Source organism: Gadus macrocephalus, chromosome 5 (genome assembly GCF_031168955.1).
Source record: "Gadus macrocephalus chromosome 5, ASM3116895v1".
In the NCBI taxonomy this organism is placed as follows: domain Eukaryota; kingdom Metazoa; phylum Chordata; class Actinopteri; order Gadiformes; family Gadidae; genus Gadus; species Gadus macrocephalus.
The window spans coordinates 7588381-7605126 of NC_082386.1; the positions used below are offsets into that span (position 1 = coordinate 7588381).

At 44.2% G+C, this 16746-nt stretch overlaps 2 protein-coding genes and 1 long non-coding RNA gene across 3 annotated transcripts; all 3 read right to left on the reverse strand.

Moving 5' to 3' along the window:
* Positions 1–553: 553 nt before the first annotated feature.
* Positions 554–1386, reverse strand: LOC132457677 (uncharacterized). The gene is made up of 2 exons (XR_009525742.1): positions 689–1386; positions 554–604 (listed from the first exon to the last, which is right to left on the reverse strand). It is a non-coding gene; the product is annotated as an uncharacterized LOC132457677 (long non-coding RNA).
* A 262-nt stretch (positions 1387–1648) lies between these two features.
* On the reverse strand, positions 1649–7093 carry LOC132457879 (uncharacterized). The gene is made up of 5 exons (XM_060052256.1): positions 6626–7093; positions 5804–6067; positions 5069–5166; positions 4709–4984; positions 1649–1680 (listed from the first exon to the last, which is right to left on the reverse strand). Exons 1-5 carry the CDS (start codon positions 6811–6813, stop codon positions 1649–1651), a joined length of 858 nt encoding a protein of 285 aa, XP_059908239.1. The 5' UTR covers positions 6814–7093.
* Positions 7094–10513: 3420 nt separating this feature from the next.
* On the reverse strand, positions 10514–13719 carry LOC132457678 (uncharacterized). The gene is made up of 4 exons (XM_060051963.1): positions 13287–13719; positions 12050–12328; positions 11300–11406; positions 10514–11224 (listed from the first exon to the last, which is right to left on the reverse strand). The coding sequence occupies exons 1-4, from the start codon at positions 13526–13528 to the stop codon at positions 10989–10991; spliced, it is 864 nt and encodes a 287-aa protein (XP_059907946.1). The 5' UTR covers positions 13529–13719; the 3' UTR covers positions 10514–10988.
* Positions 13720–16746: the final 3027 nt, after the last annotated feature.

Below are 16746 nucleotides of genomic sequence, written 5' to 3' on the forward strand. Positions count from 1 at the left end.
TTACCAGCATGGTTGCCATGTCGCTCTCGTGACTTCGTCACACTCTCTGGCCAATCAGTCGCCGGCCGTCTGCCGACGTCACCTTTTAGCATCGGCTCAGCTCGCTTGGAACCTAGAGCGAGTAGGTACTAGAAAAAGCAGCCACTTCAGGTACCGGATACCATGGTACCGCGGTGGAAACGCAAAAAATGCGAGCTGAGTCGAGTCGTGTCGAGCTGGTACCATGCAGTGGAAAAGCGGCAATAGTATGCTCCCTGGCTACTGAGATAATATTGTTTGAGTATGCTTTACGAAACCCTGCATGCCTTTTAAACATGGAAACACCCACCCTGTTTATTTTTGTTTCTTTTAATCCCTTTTCGTCTCTGTAGTGATCTTTTCACAGTTTCAAGGATCTCTTGGTATTCTATGGAATCTTTGTCAAAGTTTCCACCTAGGGCATAATGTTGACTGACATAATCCTTCAGTTTATCCCTCTCTTCCGCAGTGATGACCTTTGCTTCGTAGTTAAAATTGATCAATCCCAGAAAGCCCTTTTCGTAGATCTTCGTCGTTCTATCATCTGAAAGTGAGCATTTTTCTCCTGGGAAACTTCTCTGTATTCCTGTAACAAATGCACACATATGAATTAGGCAAAACATATACAGCATTGGATAGTCACCAAGTAGTTACTACAAACCTGCTTTACCTCTCATACTCTGGGAAACAAATGGGTGGGCGATCATCATGGCTTGCTTCAACATTGGCACTACTTCTCCTCTTGCAATTTTACATGTAAGAACAGCCCTGTGGACAGAATGCGTGCAGGGTCAGGGCGCATTGGAAACGCTCTCTCAACAGTGCAAAGGTTTTGGATGAAATAAACCCCAGCAACCATGGTTGTGAATGGAGATGTACGACCCTGCATGACCTATGTTGACTACTGCTTTGAATATGATTGAGAAACAGGAAATAGCCACGGCTAGGGGTTCATGAGCACACCACACAATGTGCTGTCATGGTCGGATGCAGAATTGGGTGTGGCTTGGTTGGGGGTGTGCTGTGGAGTCGGCCCTTTTGGCTTCTGCATGTGTTGGGCCACAAACATCTGTAACTAACATCTTTAACATTAAGCCTGGTAGCAGGGACAGTGGCAGGGCAGTCTTTTGTTTGGTTCTGTTTTTGGGGTCTTTTTCTACACGTGTGATTCCATGTTAAAATACTGTTTTGTTTTTTACTGCCTCTGTCTCATTAGCGCTACATTGGGATATGCACCCTCTCGTTGTTAATTGCCATAAACGTTTTTTGTAACACAGCTGTGTAATAACCTGATTGTTTTAACTTTTTATGGCTTGGGTGTTGCCTGTGAATGGGTGATGATGATCTGAAGAGGATCGGTGGGTGATCTTAAACTATTGGAAGGAAGCAGGGAGGGAGAGAGTACCTGAGGGAGAGAGTACCTGAGAGTACCTGAGGGAGAGAGTACCTAAAATTGAGAGTACCTCACTTAAAACAGATTAGACAGATTAGATTGGAAACTGCAACACGTGAATCTTGACACACTATCAATCTAATAAGGCAGATGTGGGACCCTGCAATCGCGCCAGAAAAATGTGTCCCAATATGTTTTGGTAAAGCAAATGTTCTGTGCTTTCAGTGTCGTCAAGAACTACAGGGAATTCTCCAGGGGCCCAGGGAACCCTGGGCACAAGGGGGTAGTTGAAGCGGATCACATGCCACCCAAGGACAAAAAAAAAAAATGTAGAAAAAGAGCCCAAAAACAGAACCAAACAAAAGATTGCCCTGCCACTGTCCCTGCTACCAGGCTTAATGTTAAAGCTGTTAGTTCCAGATGTTTATGGCCCAACTTATCCAGTTGTTTTAACTGTTATGCCAATTGTTCCCACGTTTAACTTTCAATCTGTGTGGGTTGCTAATCACAGCGCGAGAAGGAGGGGCTCGGCCCGCCAACTAACGTGCAGAGATGCAGGGGCAGCTTCGCGCTTCGTAACAGAGACAGGGCAGAGCGCGCAGGGGGAATTTTATGAATGGTGAATGTAGGAGATAACTTCCCCTGCTAAAAGTATTTGATTGCAGGTATACCCAACCGGTATTTGCGAAAAATAAACACAGAAGTGAAAGATCTGTCACAAGACGATTGATACGTATCCCCTTGCACATTTTTAAGTGGGTATACGCAAATCCTGGTGCGTTCCTAGTGGGCGGGAAGCGGGACTTCCAGCGCACGCCCTGAGACCGGCTCGGTTGAAAGTGTGGGTGTGTGTGTGTGTGTGTGTGTGTGTGTGTGTGTGTGTGTGTGTGTGTGTGTGTGTGTGTGTGTGTGTGTGTGTGTGTGTGTGTGTGTGTGTGTGTATGTGTGCGTGTATGCGTGTGATTGTGTGTGTCGCTCACTCTGACGTTGGTGATTGATTGTCGTGTTAGATCATTGACCCTTGCTGGCCAGCATTGTCACATACCAGCTAGAGGGGTCCAATCAAAATCAAACTAGTGTTTACTAATGTTGTAACTAATGCTATGGACAGAATTGTATTAGTGTTGCTCTCTCGGTTAGGCTACATGGGATGAGTTGGAACCGTGTGTAGAAGATGTACATAATGTTGTTGGTTATATCCCCTTAACAGCATCAGCATGTGTGGACGTGTGCAAACAACCCTTTTGACTTCTGACAGCTGCTAAAGAAGTACGCAAAGTATTGCTTTACTGAATCTCTATATAGCTACTCCTATTAAAAGATGTACCTGTAATGTAATTTGCAAAGATGCAAACCCTACATTTTGAATAATGAAAATGTCATAACCATCATTTTTTAAATCTCAAATTGAAATTCCCAGATAAGAGGGCTAGACATACATTTAAAAATATTTTTTTGCCCCATTTTTAACAAGATCAGACTGGTGCTTACTGATTACAGGTGTGGCCAATCATAGTGTGACTGTGAAACATGCTGATGAAGAAAATGGATAATTAGCCACAAAGCTCAGCTACATGGACTACTGTATAGTATCCACATTCCATGGAGAAAGCTCCTCTCCATCCAGTGTTTGGTGTCGGAGCCTCACCAGTAGCTTAATAACTCTGTCCTGGTCTACACCAGGAGGATTTGATTTAGAAACACAACAGACACCAGGATCTGTTCATGGTAGTATTTATTTTAGGTAATAGCATGCCAAGTAGTTGAAAGCGGTGAAATGCCATTGCAGATTTAACACATAATGTAATTTGAAGGATTGCACAAATAAACAATACAGGAAAGGGCCAACCAGGTTCCTTTTAGATTTGATGGTGAACATTTTTACATTTTTAGATTATAGTAGGCTATTTTTGTCGCACACAAATCTTCAGTTTGTTAAGAAGCTAATCAATAATCATTATAGCCTACTTTCATGGCAGCTAACAATCTTTTCTGGACAACAACAGATAAGTTCCAAAGCTATATTCGAGAAAGCCCCTCTATTGTGATCTTTTCACGGTTTCAAGGATCCCTTGGTATTCACTGGAATTAATTTCCAAGTAGCCATGGTTTAAGACATAATCCTTCAGCTCAAGCATCTCTTTCCTAGTGATGACCCCTCTTTCGTACATAAACAATCCGAGAAAGCCATCTCGGTAAATATCATCCCACTGCAGACACAAATGGGCATTCTCGTGTGGTTGGGGTTCTCGTTTACGCTGACTGGAACGCCCCCTTCTTCTTCGTGGCCTTTCTTGCTGAACTGTATTAAAATGTCAAATTATACTACTCCGACTCCTTAATCCGGCTCCGTAACTATGGAGTCCCCTCGAGCATTCAAAGTTCTCATATTCTCATACTCGTAGTGGGGGTTATCTCAGCCATTGTTGAGAAGGAATTGGGGGAAAGGAACTTTGGCTTTGACTCCCTGAAGTAGGCCTACATGAACTGCGACATGGAGGAGAAAGGGATTGTTGCCCGCAATTGTCACCTGCCGGAGCCCCGCTCCCCGCTTTAATGTGCTAAGTAAACAACGCGCAAAGTAAATAAGGTGCAAATTCAAACTTGAGAAGTGATTCCGGAAATGATTTTGTTAGAGATAGATAATATTATAACAATATAATAAAAATATTGGATGCTCAGGTAAGCTACATGTCGAGCACATGTAGCTCGACTCGACACGACTCGACACGGTAGCAGCACGGGTGCTTTTCCACCGCAAAAAGTACCTCCTGGACGTGGGCGGGGTCGGCTGCGCGAAAGGGCAGTGACGTATTTGTGTACGCGACGCAAACAACACATACGCAACCCACACATGGACAGAACCCACATAACAACAATGGAGGACATCGATCACATTACTATTATTAGCTGGCATGTTGAAGAAGTTGGAGAAGTGGAACATGTTGGCTGCGGCGCTGCTATGGATGTTACCAGCATGGTTGCCATGTCGCTCTCGTGACTTCGTCACACTCTCTGGCCAATCAGTCGCCGGCCGTCTGCCGACGTCACCTTTTAGCATCGGCTCAGCTCGCTTGGAACCTAGAGCGAGTAGGTACTAGAAAAAGCAGCCACTTCAGGTACCGGATACCATGGTACCGCGGTGGAAACGCAAAAAATGCGAGCTGAGTCGAGTCGTGTCGAGCTGGTACCATGCAGTGGAAAAGCGGCAATAGTATGCTCCCTGGCTACTGAGATAATATTGTTTGAGTATGCTTTACGAAACCCTGCATGCCTTTTAAACATGGAAACACCCACCCTGTTTATTTTTGTTTCTTTTAATCCCTTTTCGTCTCTGTAGTGATCTTTTCACAGTTTCAAGGATCTCTTGGTATTCTATGGAATCTTTGTCAAAGTTTCCACCTAGGGCATAATGTTGACTGACATAATCCTTCAGTTTATCCCTCTCTTCCGCAGTGATGACCTTTGCTTCGTAGTTAAAATTGATCAATCCCAGAAAGCCCTTTTCGTAGATCTTCGTCGTTCTATCATCTGAAAGTGAGCATTTTTCTCCTGGGAAACTTCTCTGTATTCCTGTAACAAATGCACACATATGAATTAGGCAAAACATATACAGCATTGGATAGTCACCAAGTAGTTACTACAAACCTGCTTTACCTCTCATACTCTGGGAAACAAATGGGTGGGCGATCATCATGGCTTGCTTCAACATTGGCACTACTTCTCCTCTTGCAATTTTACATGTAAGAACAGCCCTGTGGACAGAATGCGTGCAGGGTCAGGGCGCATTGGAAACGCTCTCTCAACAGTGCAAAGGTTTTGGATGAAATAAACCCCAGCAACCATGGTTGTGAATGGAGATGTACGACCCTGCATGACCTATGTTGACTACTGCTTTGAATATGATTGAGAAACAGGAAATAGCCACGGCTAGGGGTTCATGAGCACACCACACAATGTGCTGTCATGGTCGGATGCAGAATTGGGTGTGGCTTGGTTGGGGGTGTGCTGTGGAGTCGGCCCTTTTGGCTTCTGCATGTGTTGGGCCACAAACATCTGTAACTAACATCTTTAACATTAAGCCTGGTAGCAGGGACAGTGGCAGGGCAGTCTTTTGTTTGGTTCTGTTTTTGGGGTCTTTTTCTACACGTGTGATTCCATGTTAAAATACTGTTTTGTTTTTTACTGCCTCTGTCTCATTAGCGCTACATTGGGATATGCACCCTCTCGTTGTTAATTGCCATAAACGTTTTTTGTAACACAGCTGTGTAATAACCTGATTGTTTTAACTTTTTATGGCTTGGGTGTTGCCTGTGAATGGGTGATGATGATCTGAAGAGGATCGGTGGGTGATCTTAAACTATTGGAAGGAAGCAGGGAGGGAGAGAGTACCTGACAGCCTCAGACTCTTTACTTCTGCCGGTGGACAGAGCGGCCCTGTGGTGGTGCGTGGCGACCTGTAGGGTGAAGAGTTTCATCCCCTCTGGATCCTTCTCCAGGCTCATCACCATATCATAAAGGGCCGGATTTATAATTTTCAGCCCCCCCAACTCAGCCTTCTTCAGGGAGTCAATGGGTGGGATGTGGTCCGCTTGAACGTAACCCTTGTGCCCAGGGTTCCCTTTGCCCTTGGAGAAGGCCCTGTTCTTGATTACACTGAAAGCACAGAACATCTTGTTTACCAAAACATATTGTGACACAGTTTTCTTGTGGTTAGTGGATTGCAGCCAGGGTCCCACGTCTGCCTGATAGATACGTGTCAAGATTCAAGTGTGGCAGTTCCCAACCTAATCTGTACAACCAGGTAAACTAACAAAAGGACCTAATTAGATCGTTCTGCTAGTTCACGTGGTCGTCGGGAATATTATCTTAAGTGTCATATTCCCGACCAAGCAACCTAAAATTACGTTGATGAGTTCTGTACTATTATATATGTTACAATAAGATATTAAGGTCTGGGGCACATCTGAGGAAAGTCAGTGTAGAAGTGATTGAGAGTCAATGGGGAGTTTCCATAAAATGATATTGGACAAGGTTATTAAACTTTAGATTTTGCCATCATTATAATTTCTGACGATGGATAAGAAGATCCACTTTTTGTGGCATTATGTTAATTAAATCTTGATCCTTTTGGGTACAATTTAAATTGTTCAGATTTAGGTAATTTCCTCAAGCATGTTCATGACATAGTATTACTTACATAGTATTACTTACGATTCATACATTCCATAGGTTGCCAGCTTGAGATAATCTTCCACATCAGATGAATCAATATCTCCTGCTTCTTGCTGTTCTTTAAGTGAAGGTTTGCACTCAGGTATTGTATGCTTCTGAGCCAGCCCTATCCCGTAGGATACCAATAGAAGATAACTGGTGACCGTGATAACCTTGCAAAACGCCATCCCGTCAGTTGGTGGTGGTCTTTCGTTGCGTCAAAGAGCTTACCACTTGATGAAAGAAAACCAAAGAAACAACCCCGAAGCTTTCGTTGAAAATATACGCTTTTGGTATTTGTGTATTTCCTCAGCACTAATAACAGAGAACACAGAAGAAGACGAGGTCCACTCTGTAAGAGTGTCTGCATGTGAGTGCTCTGGGTTCATATGAGCAGTCAGTCACTGACTGTGTACAGCCATCATCAGAGCAGGTCTGCTCCCCCCTCCCCTCTGAATTTGTTGTAAATGCAGAGGGGAGGGGGGAGCGGACTGGAGCATTATCGCAACCCGCTCTGTTCCTTCCTCCTGCAAATATTTGGTATCAAGGCGGTCCAAGAAGAGATAAAAGAAGCAAAAACAACTGGTTGTTCACTGAGTGAAGAAACGTATAGATACAAATTTCATACAACTTTTTTTATCAAACAAAAAATGTTCTGCTGACGTTAAGGATGGCAGCTTCCTCATACGTTGCACTGGAAGATAAATAGTTGGGAGGGAGACGATTAACTCAAACCCTTGGGCATGGTTTATTCTTCTCATTACCACGTAAACATCTTTTGCTCAGCTGAGCTCACTTAGAACACCGTTAAAAATCTTGAACATGTGCATCAGGTGAACGCACCTTCATTTACATATGACGCAAGTCTGCGTCCTATAGTGTTCCACAGTGTTGCAATAATTATACTGTATCCCTTTTGTGGACTTGGGTACAGAATAGACACAATCTATCTATATATAACAACTGAGGGCATATTTATAAATTGCTCTTAACAGGTTCCAAAGAAGGTTCCATTCTAGAAAGCCCTATTGTGATCTTTCTAATTGACCCTTGCTCGCTAGCGTTGTCAAATTCTAGCAAATTAGATGTTTACAAAGTACATTTGCAAACTAATGTTTACAAATGTTGTAACTAATGGTATTGACCTTACTGCATCAGTGTCACACTCTTGGTTAGGCTACATGGGATGAGTTGGAACAGTATGTAGAAGAATTACATAATCTAGTTGGTTATATCCCCTTAACAGCATCAGCAGTTTTACATTACTGAATCCCTATCTAGGTTTGGGTGTTGCCTGTGAATGGGTGATGATGATCTGAAGAGGATCGGTGGGTGATCTTAAACTATTGGAAGGAAGCAGGGAGGGAGAGAGTACCTGACAGCCTGAGACTCTCTACTGTTGCCGGTGGACAGAGCGGCCCCGTGGTGGTGCGCGGCGACCTGTAGGGTGAAGAGATTCTTCCCCCGCAGATCTTGCTTCAGGCTCTCCACCATATCAATAAGGGCACCATTTATTGCCTCCAGTTCATGACATTTTGGCTCTTGTGCAGCCCTCCTCAGGGAGTCCAGGTGGTGGGATGTGGTCCGCTTCAACGTAACCCTTGTCCCCACCTTTGGCCTTGGAGAAGTACCTGTGGTCTCTGACACTGAAAGCACAGAATATCTGGTTTACCAAAACATATTGTGACAATTTCCTTCTGGCGCATTGTGGATTGCAGGGTCCCACATCTGCCTGATTAGATATGTGTCAAGATTCAAGTGTGGCAGTTTCCAACCTAATCTGTACAACCAGCCTGGTTGTACTGGTTGTACCTGATTGTACGACCTAATTAGGTCCTTCTGTTAGTTTACCTGGTTGAACCAGGTAAACTAACAGAAGGACCTAATTAGGTCGTTCTGCTAGTTCATGTGGTCGGGAATATGGCCCTTGTCTGAATTGACGTATGCCCGATCAAACAACCTAAAATTACGTCCTTGAGTTCTGTACTATTATATGTTACAATAAGATATTAAGGTCTGGGGCACATCTGAGGAAAGGCAATGTAGAAGTGATTGAGAGTCAATGGGGATTTTCCATAAAATGATGTGGGACAAGGTATAAGATGGACATAATTTAGTTGGTTATGTCCCCTTGACAGCATCAGCATGTGTCGACATGTGTTAGGAACTCCCTCTTTATTGATCAACTGTGCCACTGATCAATCAATACTTTTCAAGTGACGCGTCATCCCCTTTTGACTTCTGACAGCTGCTAAAGAAGAACGTGAAGTATTGCATTACTGAATCTCTGTGTATCTACTCCTATTAAAAGATGTACCTGTAATGTAAATTGCAAAGATGCAAACCCTACATTTTGAATGATAAATTTGTCATAACCATCATTTTTAATATCTCAAATTGAAATTCCCAGATAAGAGGGCAAGACAAATACGTAAAAAAATATTTTTTAGCCCCATTTTTAACAAGATTAGACTGGTGCTTACTGATTACAGGTGTGGCCAATCATAGTGTGACTGTGAATCATGCTGATGAAGAAAATGGATAGTTAGCCACAACTGGCTATGGACTGAATTCAATGAATATACATATCTGTATTGCCATGTATTTCATAATATATAACTGCACCAAACTATAGAAATGCATCGTTCTATCCCATGAAAATTTGCTTCTTTCTTTTGGGGGACTTCTCCGTATTCCTGTAACAAATGCACACATATGCATTAGGCAAAACAGCTGCAGCATTAGATAGTCACCAAGTAGATAATACAAACCTGCTTTGTTTCTCATAATCTGGGAAACAAATGGGTGGGCGATCACCCATTTGGTTCAACCAGTTTACCTGGTTGAACCAGGTAAACTAACAGAAGGACCTAATTAGGTCGTTCTGCTAGTTCATGTGGTCGGGAATATGTCCCTTGTCTGAATTGACGTATGCCCGATCAAACAACCTAAAATTACGTCCTTGAGTTCTGTACTATTATATGTTACAATAAGATATTGAGGTCTGGGGCACATCTGAGGAAAGGCAATGTAGAAGTGATTGAGAGTCAATGGGGATTTTCCATAAAATGATGTAGGACAAGATATAAAATTGACATAATCTAGTTGGTTATATCCCCTTTACAGCATCAGCATGTGTCGACATCCCTCTTTATTGATCAACTGTGCCACTGATCAATCAATACTTTTCAAGTGACGTGTCATCCCCTTTTGACTCCTGACAGCTGCTAAAGAAGAACGTGAAGTATTGCATTACTGAATCTCTGTGTATCTACTCCTATTAAAAGATGTACCTGTAATGTAAATTGCAAAGATGCAAACCCTACATTTTGAATGATAAAAATGTCATAACCATCATTTTTAATATCTCAAATTGAAATTCCCAGATAAGAGGGCAAGACAAATACGTTAAAAAATATTTTTTAGCCCCATTTTTAACAAGATTAGACTGGTGCTTACCGATTACAGGTGTGGCCCATCATAGTGTGACTGTGAACCATGCTGATGAAGACAATGGATAGTTAGCCACACAAAGCTCAGCTACATGGACTACTGTATGGAGATGGAGAGGAGCTTTCTCTAAGGAGCATTCCATAGAGAAAGCTCCTCTCCATCCAGTGTTTGGTGTCGGAGCCTCACCAGTAGCTTCCAGTGCCAGTCCAACTGGGAACAGCCTCCAGTTGGTGTCCCTGATAACTCTGTCCTGGTCTACACCAGGAGGGCTTGGGCTTGATTTAGAAACATAACAGACACCAGAATCCGTTCATGGTAGTATTTATTAATACTACCGTGAACAGATTCTGGTGTAAAATATCGCTCTGAATATTTAACAATTAATCGCCAGTGGAGAAGTGAATAGTGCAAATAGTGAATAAACAAGATAACACATTTTGCCAGGATTTATTTGTTTTTATTAGCGTGACGAGACGGACATTTTGCGATGAAAACAATATCTCACGTTTGAGATCTCAATCATGGGATATTGCCCAATATCCCAAGGTAGCAAACCAATCAAATTGCGCCATCTTAGGAGGTTCACGTGTAAGCATATACTAAATAAATATAGCTAAGGCTTATAACTTGCCAAGTAGTTGAAAGCGGTGAAATGCCATCGCAGATTTAACACATCATTTAACTTGTAGGATTGCACAAAGATACAATAAAGGAAAGGGCCATGCAAGCTTCCTTTTAGACTTCATGGTGAAAATGTTTACATTTTTAGATTAAAGTAGGCTACCTTTGTCATTGTCACACACACATCTTCAGTTTGTTAAAAAGCAATTATCATTATACTTTGATGGCAACTAACAATCTTTTCTGGTCAACAACCGATAAGTTCCAAAGCTAAATTCGAGAAAGACCACTATTTTTTTGATTTTCTAATGGCTTCAATGAGAAGATCGTATTCATCGGAATGTCTGTCAAAGTCGCCATCTACGCCATAATGATCTGTGATATAGTCCCACAGTTCAGACAGCTCTTCGAAATTGATGATCTCTCTATCGAAGAAAAAATTGATCATTTCCAGAAAGCCATCTCTGTAGATTCTCATCGTTCTATCCCTTCCAAATCTTTCTTCCGGGCGATCCCTCTGAATTCCTGTAACAAATGCACACATATGAATTAGGCAAAACAGCTGCAGCTGTAGACAGTAGTCAAGTAGTTAATACAAACCTGCTTGTTCTCTTAATTCCATGGAAGAAATTGTGTGGCTGACCAAAAATGTTTGCTTCAGCGCTGACACCACTTGTCCTGTGGCAAATGTATGTGCGAGAACAGCCCTGTGGACAGAATACATGCAGGGTGAGGGCACATTGGAAACATTCTCTCAACAGTCCAAAGGTTTTTGATGAAAGAAACCCCAGCAACCATGGTTGTAAATAGAGATGTATGAGCCGGCATGACCTATGTTGACTACTACTGCTTTGAATATGATTGAGAAATAGGAAATAGCCGCAGCTAGGGGTTCATGAGCACACCACACAATGTGCTTTCATGGTCGGATGCAGAAATGGGTGTGGCGTGGTTGGGGGTGAACTGTGGAGTTCGGCCCTTGTGCATGTGTTGGGCCATAAACATCTGGAACTAACAGCTTTAACATTAAGCCTGATAGCAGGGACAGTGGCAGGGCAATCCTTTGTTTGGTTCTGTTTTTGGGCTCTTTTTCTACACGTGTGATTCCATGGAAAAATACTGTTTTGGTTTTTACTGCCTCTGTCTCATTAGTACTACATCGGGAAATTCACCCTCTTGTTGTTAATTGCCGTATTCGTTTTTTGTAACACAGCAATGTAATAACCTGATTGTTTTATCTTTGTATGGTTTGGGTGTTGGATGTGAGTGTGTGTGTGTTTAATGTAGATCTGAAGAGGATCGGTGGGTGATCTAAAACTATTGGAAGGAAGCAGGAAGGAAAGAGAGTACCTGACGGCCACAGACTCTCTACTGTTGCCGGTTGTCAGAGCCGTCCTGTGTTGGCCCGTGAGGACCTGTAGGGTGAAGAGATCCCTCCCGATTGGATCCTTCTTCTGCAACATTTTCAAAAGCCCCTCAAATTTTTCGCTTTCTCCCAATATCCAAATCAAAGGCTCTTCTGCCGCTTTCTTCAGGGAGTCCTTGGGTGGCATGTGATCCGCTTCAACTACCCCCTTGTGCCCAGGGTTCCCAGGGCCCCTGGAGAATGGCCTGTGGTTCTTGAGGACACTGAAAGCACAGAACATCTGCTTTACCAAAACATATTGGGACACATTTTTCTGGCGCGATTGCAGGGTCCCACATCTTCCCAATTAGATTGATAGTGTGTCAAGATTCAAGTGTGGCAGTTTCCAATCTAATCTGTCTAATCAGTTTTAAGTGACATATTCCCGAGCAAACAACTTATAATTACGTCCATGAGTTCTGTATTATTATATAGGTTACAATAAGATATCAAGGTCTGGGCAACATTGAGAAGTGATTGAGAGTCAATGGGGAGTTTCCATAAAATTATATACGACAAGGTAATTGCACTTTAGATTTTACTATTGTTGTAATTTCTGACGGTGGATAAGAAGATCCACTTTTTGTGGCAATATTGGTTGATTAAATCTTGAACCTTTTGGGTAAAAAACTAACTTTTTTTTATCAGATTTAGGTAGTATCCTCATGTTCATGACATCACCAATGTGTCCCCCTCCCGGCCCCGACTAGCCCCCCCCCCCCCCCCCCCCCCCCCGATTCACACTGGCTGTCTCGCTCAGTGTCCACAGCCTTACAGTTTTTAAAGGCCTGTGTCTCACTTGGTATTGCTCTCTCTATAATAGCTCTGGTAGATGTAGGTTGAGTAGTTACGCAGGAATTTCTAGCCGTTATATATTTATGTATTTGTTGAATTACAAAATTACAATGTGATTTGAAGAATTTAATGCTTTTTAAGATTTGATGTTACGTTTTATAGTTAGTCACTAAAGATTAAGCGTGGTTCATTTGTTTTACTACACATTTAAGTGGCTATAATAATGCATCGGCAGAATTTGATAGGAAATGAAGGACATCCTTAATTCTGATGTTGCTGGAACATCCTTTATATTGAAAATGATAAAAGATGGACCTAAAAAATTCTGTTGTCTGTAAAGCATTATCTGACGTTGCATCATTGGATTTGAGCAACATAATAACTTACTCTTTATACATTCCACTGGCTCCCACGTCGAATGTTCCTTCCAATTCAGATGAATCCGTATCTCTTACTTTTTCACTTTTTGCTGCTTGTTCTTCAGATTTAGGTTTGTTAGATTGAGCTCCATTTCCTGAGCCGCTATTCCCCTCAGTGAAGTTGTGGCAGAATTGAGCAAAACTGTCGAACAGAAGGCGAATGGGGCCACCGCTCGCAGATGTGGCGAACCCTGGTGCGCCAAACCCCATCCCGTCAGTCGGTGGTGATCTTTCGTTGTATCAAGAGCTTGATGAAAAAACAAAACAAGGAACCAACCTGCAGCTTCCGATGAAAAAAAGCTTTTTGTGTATTTCCTCAACACAAATAACAGAGAACACAGGAGAAGACAAGGTTCACTCTGTAAGAGGGTCTGCGTGTGTGAGTGCTCTGGGTTCATGAGCAGTAACTTATTTGACAAGAAATACAGAGGGGAGGGGGGAGCAGGTCTGCTCCCCCCTCCCCTCTGTATTTATTGTAAATACAGAGAGGAGGGGGGAGCAGACCTGCTCCCCCCTCCCCTCTGTATTTATTGTAAATACAGAGGGGAGGGAGGAACAGACCTGGGGCCAGTACTACGAAGCTCGATTAGAGGGTTAAGGCCTAAATACACCGGCGCCGCGGCGCGCATTTTACGCGCGTCAAAAGCCGCCCCTAGTACCAACAGGAGGCGGCGCGACGGCCGCGCTGCAGTATAAAATCAGGAAGTCACCTGTCAATCAACCGCAGCAAAGAGACGAAACGCAATGGGTGAGTAGCCTATTGTAGCCTAGTTTATTTATTTTCCATCTTTTTGGCTGAATAATTTGAAAAATGTATAATCTGCGCAGTGAAAGTATGTTTTCAAGCATCAGATCAACTTAGTTTGTAGGGCACTTTATCGTTTTATTTAGGCCTACTGTCATTTCTTATTTATTTTATATTTTGCAATTATTCATCTACTGCATCAACAATCTCAATAAGTGCAGGACCTTCTATTAAGCCTTTTTAGTATATAGGGCAGTCACCTTTTAAGGAAAATTGTTATGGTGTGTATATATTGTATTGAGCTACTGGATGGCTTTATTGGTCCCCATTGTGACCAACAAAGTAGCTATCTATCTATCCATCTATATAGCCTTAACATAGCCACATATTTACATGTATGCAGCCAGTAGTTATCCATTTTAATTGAGCAAGCTCTTTTACATTTTATTGAGTTTTTTTTTTTCAACAGAACAAATAACTGTTGCCAGACAGAGGGGGGCTGCCCTTCTTCTCCTGCGCTGTAGGCAGGCAAGGAGAAGACGAAGGGTTTGGGTGCACCCCATCAATGAACAGAGACAAGAACAGGGGGTATGCCACAATCTGGTCCAGGAGCTCCGTGCAGATCCTGAGAGGCACGCCAATATTTCAATTCGCCACTAAGTGTGCAATGGCAGAACAATATGGTGCAGCCTATATGATGACCTATAATCTAGTTATTATCCCTCTCTGGTATACTCAGTCTAGCCGGAGATCGGCTACTTAAATCGGCGTGCGCAGCTTCCTAGCCCCTCCTCCGACAATGGCGTCACCATTTGTGGGTGTTCCCGTGGACCTCGGCGCACTTATCGTACAGGTGTCTCTCCGGAGACCGAGGGTTTTTCGGGACAGAACCGATCCCTTGGCATTGTCTGACGATATTCTTTATGAGAGATACAGATTCTCATCAGAGGGTATTCGTTATTTGATCTTCCTTGTTGGACCGTATGTAGTCAGTAGCCGCGTTTACATGGACACATCTGTTCCGCATAGATTTCTATGCGGAACAGAAAATGATCATGTATACGCCTCATTCGGAATACAATTATCTGTTCGGCATAGATTCTATGCCGAATAGAAGAGGTGGTGTAGTCCGTTTTAATCGCCATGTATACACTAATACCAAAAAGGTCACGAAGAGTGCTCACTTCAATCAAGGGCTCGAAGCCGTCGACAAGACAGCCGTCGCCACAGGATGAGGAGCAGCGACATTAACCCTGTAGTATCGGGCAAACGTACATGATGAGGACCATGTAGCCGTGGAGCAAATGTCCTGAAGTGGAACCCCCTTCAAGGCAGCCCATGATGTAGCCATACTCCTGGTAGAGTGGCACTTAACGGCAACGGGGCCCAGGGAGCCCCTGTGCCCTATAGGCATTCAAGACCACATCCACAACCCAGTGGGAGAGTCTCTGTTTCGACAGGGCAGCCCCCTTCCTGCAGCCCCCGTAACAGACAAAGAGGTTATCCGTCTTACGCAAGCTGGTTGTCGCTTCAACATATGCCCTAAGCGCCCGCACCGGGCACAACAGGTCTGACACTCTTTCTGCACCCCCTGGAGAGCCTGGGGGATTGAAAGCAGCCAACTCGATTGATTGGTTTACATGATGGGGAGACAATCGTTTGGGTAGGAAGGATGGGTTCGGCCAGAGCACCACTCCTGACCCATCTGCGTGCCAGCGCAAACATGCCTGGCTCACTGACAAGGCATGGAGTTCACCGACCCGTTTTGCAGTCGCAATGGCAAGGAGAAATGCCGTCTTCATGGACAGCCGCGTCAGGTCTGCCTGACTTAGTGGCTCAAATGGGGGTAGACATAAGGACCTCAGAGCTACTTGCAGGTCCCATGATGGTGCCCTCAGGGATCGTGGCCGTTGAAGCCTCTGGGCCCCCTTCAGAAACTGCCTGATTAGGTAGTGGGACCCTACCGTCTGGTTATCCACCCTTGCGTGTGTGGCCGAGATCGCGGCCATATAACGCGCAGGGTAGACGCAGCTCTTCTGTTGTCCAACACAGACTGCAGAAAGTGTAGTATCACTACCACTGAGCCACGCACCACTGGGCGCAAGACGTCAGCAGCGGGTCCTGTCTCTCAGGGGCCACACGCACAGCCGCAGGCGGCCCGGATTCGTGTGCCATATGCGTCCGCCTACCTGAGACAGAAGGTCCTGTCTCTCTGGGAGGCACCAAGGCCCTCCGTTGAGGAGTTTCAATAATGGTGAACCATGGCCTTCCTGGCCAATGTGGAGCCACCAGAAGTAGGCTGTAACAGCCACGCTGGCATTGGGGGAAATGCATAAAGCAGGCTGTCTGGCCCAGCATAAGCCAGAGCGTCCTGCCCTAGGGGACTGGTCCTCTCCGTCAAGGAGAACCAAAGGGGACAGTGGGTGGTCTCTTCGGAAGCAAAGAGATCCGCCACTGCCCTGCCATTCCTGTCCCAAATCATCCCCACCACCTCCGGATGGAGTCTCCACTCTCCGGGGGGTGGCCCTTGGCGAGAGAGAAGGTCTGCCGCTGTGTTCCGGACACCTGGAACATGGACAGCCCTCAGGCTTAGAAAATGGGGGAACGCCCACGGAAGGAGCATTTGCGTGACCCGCAGGCTCTGCCTCGATCTGGTGCCCCCCTGATGGTTGACGTGGTAGAC